Here is a 7,812-nt window from a genome sequence, read left to right as displayed (position 1 = left end):
TCTTGGCTCACTGCAACCTCTGCCTCCTGGGTTCAAGCGATTCCCCTGCCTCAGCCCCTCAAGTAGCTGGGATTACAGGCACACGCCACCATGCCCAGCTAATTTTTTTTTTTTTTTTTGTACTTTAGTAGAGACAAGGTTTCACCATGTTGGCCAGGATGCTCTCGATCTCCTGACCTCGTGATCCTCCTGCCTCATTCTCCCAAAGTGCTGGGTTGCAGGCATGAGCCACTACGCCCGGCCAGGATTTTCTATAAAACAAAAATTGATGTTCTTCTTATAATATACTTCCGCTTCTCTTTTTCTTTTAATGTACCTATACCCCACATCTACCTCCAGAGTGTGTGGGTGTTTGCCCACACACCAGCACACACACGGGCCACTGGGAAGCGTGATGTCCATTTGGGGCATTTGCCGCTCATTCGTGTTTGCTCACTTGAGTTAAAAAGCCCCTGCATGACGTCACCTGACTGTGATACCAACTATATCTTGGGCACGGTTGGGTAGATGAGCTGTGTCCTCGGCCCTGGCCAGTGCTGACTCAGTGTTTCTGTTCCTCCTCATATGAAAGGAGAGGAAGAGGCCAGCAGTGCCCTTGAACCCGCTGCTGGTTTGCCAGTCATGGTGGGTTGGGTGCACACCTGTGATTCCAGTCTCCACTTTCACCTTGTATTTGTGCTTTCTGCTGCTTCATCATACAGTGATGAAGAGCATAGCATACATCATACATCATAAAGAGCATAGCAATTTCTCTTAATGTCTAACTTTATACCACATGCTGACAGTTAGTGCCTAAAATACAGTGCATGTATTATTTTTACCCTCTTCACAGCCCGTCGTGTCCCCAGCAGGAGAGACCGTGGAGGGACCAGGGACAGGCGCTTAGGCCTGTGACTGCTCCTCTGGATTCTGAAACCAGAGCGGCCACCCTTTTTGCTGACATTAACCTGGAGAGTGATCAAAGCGCAGGAAAGGGGATAACTTAAAACTATTGGTGTTTCTTAGTTGGAACATTATTTTACTTATTTATTTTTTTGGAGATAGAATCTTATTCTGTTTGCCAGGCTGGAGTGCAGTGGCACAACCATAGTTCATTGCAGCCTCCATCTCCTGGCACAAGCAATCCTCCTGTCTCAGCCTCCCAAGTAGCTAGGACCACAGGCACACACCACCATCCCTAGCTAATTTTTTATTTTTTTGTAGACATGGCGTCTTGCTATGTTGCTTAGGCTGGTCTTGAACTCCAAGCCTCAAGCCCTCCTCCTGCCTCAGCCTCCCAAAGCCAAGGATTACAGGATTATAGGCATGAGCCACCAAGCCCAGCCTAGAACATTCTTTATCCTTCCTATTTTCCTCAGATATTTCCACTCTTTTTTAAAACTTTATTTATTTTTTATAAAGACAAGGTCTCACTATGTTGCCCAGACTGGTCTCTTTAACTCCTGGACTCAAGTGATCCTCCCACCTTGGCCTCCCAAAGTGCTGGAATTACAGCCATGGTATTTTCACTCTAAAATGATAGAAAGTATATTGACCAGCCTGGCCAACGTGGCCAAACCCCCATCTCTACTAAAAATACAAAAATTAACCAGGTGTGGTGGCACACGCCTGTAATCCTAGCTACTCAGGAGGCTAAGGCGAGAGAATCACTGGAACCCAGGAGGCAAAGGTTGCAGTGAGCCAAGGTCACGCCATTGCACTCCAGCCTGGGTGACAAGAGCGAAACTCCATCTCAAAAAAAAAAAAAAGAAAGGAAAAAAGAAAGTACACTGATGTCTGTGTGTTAAATTTTGTAGACCAGTACAGCAGCTCCATGCATCATCCAGAGTAGATACCTTCCACTGTGCATCACCAAGGACAGGGTTTAACTGCAAGCCCATTACAACTAAAGCAGTTTGTTTGTTTATATTTCAAATTAAAGAGGAAGGTTTGGTTTAGGTGGAGCAGGAAACATTGCATTAGTGACGTATTTCTTGAGCGTCCTGCACAGAATTACATTAGAATGTAATTATTTAAAGAAGTCAAAGAAGTTTGTATTTCGGGGAAAAAAATGCTGAATTTTCACTCCTGTGTCATTCTGTAGGATAGTGAATATTACAATTCTTTGAAATGGATCCTGGAGAATGACCCTACTGAGCTGGACCTCATGTTCTGCATAGATGAAGAAAACTTTGGACAGGTACGTGTGGATAACCCTGGGAACTCTTTAGCTTTCAAGAGGCACTTTCTTCTTGACAGGTTGTAACACAACTTTGCTGGACAATCGGAAACAACCAGCAGGAGCTGCAGGTGTTGATTTTCATCTCATTGCAGCAGCAGCTTCTTGTCATGCCAGGAAGCCACACTCCAATTACAACCATTTCTCTCTTCCAGCAAAGTTACAGAAATTCCAAGAGGCCTTGGGGGCCTGAGCCGGCACCTCTTCTAATCCAAAGCAAATGTGAATGTTTCATTTGTACCTCGGTTTTAGAATTTAGGTACTTAAAAAAATAGTGCGATTGTTGACTTAGCAATGTAAATACATGACCAGGAGTGGATGATGTTGGAAGGGCCATTGGTTTTTCTCTCTGTTTTATGGTTCTGTTGTCACGGCGACATTTGTCTTGTGGGGCTCAGCATGGCATGCTCAGGTTTTTCTACCATTCCATCTGCTTTGCCCCCACGCTGTTACTCAGGCTGGATTAATCCTCAAAGTCAATTTCAGACTGGTCAGCAGGGATTTGGATGGGCCACTTAAAGTGGATTTCAAAGATAAAGTTGCCTGCTTGGAATTCTCATCATCCTAAGGATCTATACGATGTATCTGTCTCAAATCTGAAGCCTTTGCTTCGTCTGCCACTCAGTAATAATGGTGCAGCTTGGGAGGTGTTCTCAGGATATTCTCCGACCCTGGTACCTGTCCTTCCACAAAAGCCCCGAGGTATTTCCCATCTCTCAGACTAAATCTCCATGGCTATGAAATTAATTAGACCATAGAACTAATTGTGATGGTTGCCCTCTGAAAAATGAAATAGACGTGTTCTTTATTGCTAGATGTCAAAGATTGCTAGAGAATCTTTGAGAAAAGTAGCTGATGCCACTAGATATAAAGGATTTAATGACTGAGGGTAAAAATTGTTGGATAAGAAAATAATCACATGAATATCACAATCACTTGTTATTCCCATGTCCTGTGTTTGAGCCAGGAAACTTCAGTCTCTAGTGTGAGTCCTGGCATGGGTGGAACTTGGGGAGTCCATAGTGCCCCTCAGTGGCTGGGCGAGGCTCAGAGAAGGACTTCAGACACCAGAGGCAAGAGACCTTGTGGCTTAATGTAAATGATCAAGTCCCTTAAAAATCTCCTTTTGTCCCGCCTCCCCTTCCACCCGCCGTGTTGTGCTTTATGCCTAAGAATCCTTACAGACAGACGGACACTGTTCTCCTGCACGGGGACCTTGTGATGGAGCAGGGAGGGGTCTTTTCAGCTGCTGCCCCTCTGGGTCTCCAGCAGCCTCCCCAGGACCAAGAACACTGGGTATCTCCAGCCCTGTCTGCCTCCTTCCTCTGCTGCCTTTGACATGAATGGCTCACTCCCCCCAGAGACGCCTGCAAGGCACAGTGCCTTTCACTCGGGGCTCTCACCCCTCCCCGCTGGTCTGTAGTCCCCTGGAAGTGCATGGTCCTCTGCTGGCCCTGTGGATGCAGGTGTCACCCTGCCAGCTGTCCTGCACCCGCTGTTTTTTTGTCTTACCCTTGCCATCTGGATGTCCTCATCCTGCCCTTGGCTCCAGCTGCTTCCATCTCCGTTCACCACCAGCCTCTTATCTCAGGCCCACATCTGCCTTCCAGCCTCCAGAATTCCCTGGACTAACAGCCTCCTCATCTGCTTCTCCTGAGAGGCTCACAGGTCCCAGTGCTAAAGCCACTTTTTCCTCCCCAGCCCCCACGTCGGTTATGGTCTCATCAGTGCCACCACTGTCGCCTCCCACCTGACCCTTGGGCGTCCCCTCAGAATCTCCCTCTCTCCTCATGGCATCTCCCTGTGCCCAGGTTTGCTGTGCCCCGTGACTGCCCGTCCTTGACACGTCCCTGTCTGTGCTCTCCCCGGCCCATCCCCCGATCACTTATTGACTGCTGTTCTCACAGCCTCCTGTCAGCCACTCCCTTTCCTGCTTTGCTGCTCTCTACCCTATTCTCCAATGCCCCCACTCCAGGTGTGAGCCCCTTATGGAATATTTCTGAAATGCAGCCCTGAAAATGTCCTTCTTCTACTTGGCCATCTTGTGACCTTCAGCATAGAACGAAAACTTGTTAGCATGATCCAGACCTGCCCCCCTCTGGCATTACCCTCTGACTCCTTTCTGTCAACCTGTCAGCAAACAGTGTGCCTTCAACAGTGTCCCCAGAGATGCCTCAGTGCCACATTGCTGCCTCGACAGTGCCGACTCTGTACCGATGCACTCTCGTCTCTCTCCCATCACCTCTTTCCCTGCTGTCCTCGAGGTATTGACTGACGTACTGTGTGCTGTACGCCCCCTGAGGTCTTCTGGGTCTCTCCAGTGCTCAGCATGTAGTTGATGCCTACTAAGTGCTTATTGAGCAAACGAATGAGGAGTGCTAATCTGGCTTATTGAAAATGTGAATAAGGTTCTAAGTGATAGAAATCCTAAGTGTGAGAAAACAAAATCAGTTGAGTCATAGTGGCCTTTTTTAAAAAGCCGGACCTATTGAAGGGTCTGAAACTGCCAATTTTCAAACAATTAGACATGGTTAGTCACCCTGGAAGTATCTTCCTTTCATTTTTAACGTATGAAGGAAGGAGTGGAAGTAAAGAACTAAGGAAGATTTAAAATCAGTCTTGTGTGTTAAATGCATTTAAAAAGTCTTTTTGTGGATCCACTCATAGGAAACCATATGACCAAATTAACCCAATTCAGAAAATGATTCACAATGCCACAGTCAGAAGCAAATGATCTGGGAAACCTTCCTAATTACATTGAAGTGTAATTGTTTCCACCTCATAAATGGAAATCAAACACAGGGTGTTGGAGTTTTTAAGCAGGTCTCTAATGAAACTTCGGATGATCGTTCAGGCTAGATCTTCATTAAAAACAGTTCTCAGACCTCCTCGTTTAGTGTTGTGAATTCTTCTGACTTTGGGGTACGATCAAGTAGAGTAATGCACTAATCAAAATAGACCCACGAGATGAGTAAGATAAGAATTAGGTGTCCAGTTTGTTAAATTACTGCCTTGCCTTTTTAAGAGAGCTGTCCTTTTAACAGGGAATTCGTGTATTTATTTTGCACTCTGGGAAGGAATTTAGAGCGAGTTAAGCAGCTGCGATTGGATCTCATCTCCCGTATCCAGTCCATCAGCGAGCCTTGCTCACACACCTGTGAAACTTTTCTCACTTCTATGCATTCTCCCGATCTCTTCTCTAACTCACACCCAAGTCCAAGCTCCCATCTTCCCCACTAGACCCCCGACTGGTCTCTACGTCCAGTTTGGCTCCCTATAATGGCAGAGTGGTCTTTTTGGAATATAAAAATGAGCGTGTCCTTCCTATGCCAGAAACCTTCAGGGGTTTCCCCTGCCCTTGAGCTAAAGACCCCAACCTTACTTTGTCCCACAAGGTCCTGCATGACCTGGCTCTCCCCGCTCCTCCTCCAGACTCACTGTGAATCAGTGTGTTTAGCGCCTGTCTCTCCTGCGCAGCTTCCTCCCAGTGATGGCAGCCGCATCCCTGCCCTGTGCTCACTCACTGTCATGTACTTCCCACCAGCACATTGCCTGGTGCATGGTGGGTACTCATAGTTGTTGATGTGGAAATCTAGGCATTAGCACGATGCCCAGACAAGCCTCTCGCTTCTTTGGCCCTCTGCAAAACTGTTGACTCTGACCCAGAAGGAAGCCCATTCCTCCCCAATGTCAATCAGTCAAGTCGCTTCCGCAGTGGGGCAAAGCGAGTGCAGTTGCTATGGGTTGAAACAGACATGCAGTCAGCCTTCCACGGTGTTTCAAGCTTTTTTTTTTTAATTTCACAGTTAGAAATATCAGACCATGAAGTTTGGTAGCTGTTCCTTCATGTAATGAAGCTGCAGCTGTTGCCATTATTTTGCAACTTGTTTTCTTTCTGATTGGTAAGAATCTGGAACTGCTGGTTTCTAGGGCCTAATATGAAAATTTCCACTAAAGAAATGTCAGTATTTGAACTATGATCCTGTGCCAAGCAGGAAGAATAAACCATACCCCCATTCACTGCTATGCACACATACCCGCCCCCACCAGGAGGAGGGACCCTTTTAGGGCTGTAACAAGTGAAAATTCTTGATTGCAAGTTCAGCAGAACATCGTCTGATTTGGTTATGGGTTTGTTTTTTGAGACAGTCTCGCTCTGTCACCCAGGCTGGAGTGCAATGGCAGGATATCGGCTCACTGCAACCTCTGCCTCCCAGCTTCAAGCAATTCTCATGCCTCCTGAGTAGCTGAGACTACAGGTGCACGCCATCATGCCCGGCAAATTTTTGTATTTTTAGTAGACAGGGTTTCACCATGTTGGCCAGACTGGTCTCAAACTTCTCATCTCAGGTGATCCACCTGCCTTGGCCTCTCCAAGTGTTGGGATTACAGGCGTGAGCCACCATGCCCAGCTAATTTTTGTATTTTTAGTGGAGACAGGACTTCTCCATATTGGCCAGGCTGGTCTCGAACTCCTGGCCTCAAGTGATCTGCCAACCTCAGCCTCCCGAAGTGCTGGGCTTATAGGTGTGAGCCACCATGCCTGGCCTGATTTGGTTGTTTTGAAGAGATACCAGAAGTTTCGAGAGGCTGTGCAGTAGTTGGAGGGAAAGCATGGGCAGCAGCCATATAGGAAGGTTCTTTAGGATCAGGCCTGGATCAGGTTGAGCCAGTCTCCATACGAATGATCACCCCAAGGGGACAAAAATGGATTCTTGGAGGAGATCATCTCAGACATTAAAGTGGTTTGTGGCCCTCCCAAAAGCCACAGCACATACCACAGGTGTACTGTGGATCTCCCTGTTAAGATTTCATGGAGAGAGATGGGCCATTGGCAGAAAGAATCTAAAAAGGCTCTTTAGGGGGCAATAATGAATTAAAACGTGGAGAAACACTTGGCGGGAGGCAGTGAGTGACAAGGCAGAAATGGTCAATATGAGGGATAGGGCAGAGCATGTCCTGGTTGAAGTCAGAAGGAGCCAGACCAAGAGCCCAGAGCTGGAGGTGGCTCCCGGGAGGGCTGAGGCCCCGGCCCCTCCAGGCCAGTCAGGGACACAGAGGGATGACACCTGGGGAGACGGGAAGTCGGAAGGCTGGTGTGGACTCACTGCCTCCCTGCTGTTGGTAGTTGCGCTGATGTCCGCTGGAGAGGCTGGAGAGGATGAGGAAGGCCTAGTTGGTGGAGTGATGGGGGTGCAGGGCACTGGCTGCCCCTGAGGCCATGCCCTGCAGGATTTGTGAGCACCCATTGATGGGAGTTTGCCCAGCAGTGCTCGGTTTCCAAGAATGGAGTCTGACAAGCAGACAAGCCTTGTTCCGCCGAGTTCAGCATATTCGATGTGATCCAAGCTGTTTCTCAGCAGCTTCCCAGGCAGCACAAAGCATCTATGGAGAGTCAGGGAGATGTATGGGAATCGGGTTGTTAACTGGCGAAGGCGGGGAGTCCCCCAGAGGTTCCTCTGATCTCTGTGAGGAAGAGAGCCAAGTTTATGCTGGGGCCAGTAGACTTAAAGAGGAATTTTTCTACTGCAGTGTTTTCCCGTGAGCCCTTGCTGAGCGCCTGCTGTGGCTGGGCACTGTGTTCTTTGTGTGGG

General features: G+C 47.9%; 1 protein-coding gene across 8 annotated transcripts in view; it reads left to right on the top strand.

Moving 5' to 3' along the window:
- The window catches only part of NEDD4L (neural precursor cell expressed, developmentally down-regulated 4-like, E3 ubiquitin protein ligase), a 385,794-nt gene that overhangs the window by 354,607 nt on the left and 23,375 nt on the right, over positions 1-7,812 (top strand). For all 8 annotated transcript variants that reach the window (XM_011971708.1, XM_011971705.1, XM_011971704.1 and 5 more), the window contains one exon: positions 2,084-2,179. In XM_011971708.1, the coding sequence (XP_011827098.1) occupies positions 2,084-2,179 (96 nt within the window). The remainder of the gene's footprint in view (positions 1-2,083; positions 2,180-7,812) is intronic.

This window comes from Mandrillus leucophaeus, unplaced genomic scaffold (assembly GCF_000951045.1).
Source record: "Mandrillus leucophaeus isolate KB7577 unplaced genomic scaffold, Mleu.le_1.0 Scaffold124, whole genome shotgun sequence".
In the NCBI taxonomy this organism is placed as follows: domain Eukaryota; kingdom Metazoa; phylum Chordata; class Mammalia; order Primates; family Cercopithecidae; genus Mandrillus; species Mandrillus leucophaeus.
The sequence above is the reverse complement of the archived record's forward strand: the minus strand, read 5'-3'. Positions and strand labels throughout refer to the sequence as shown.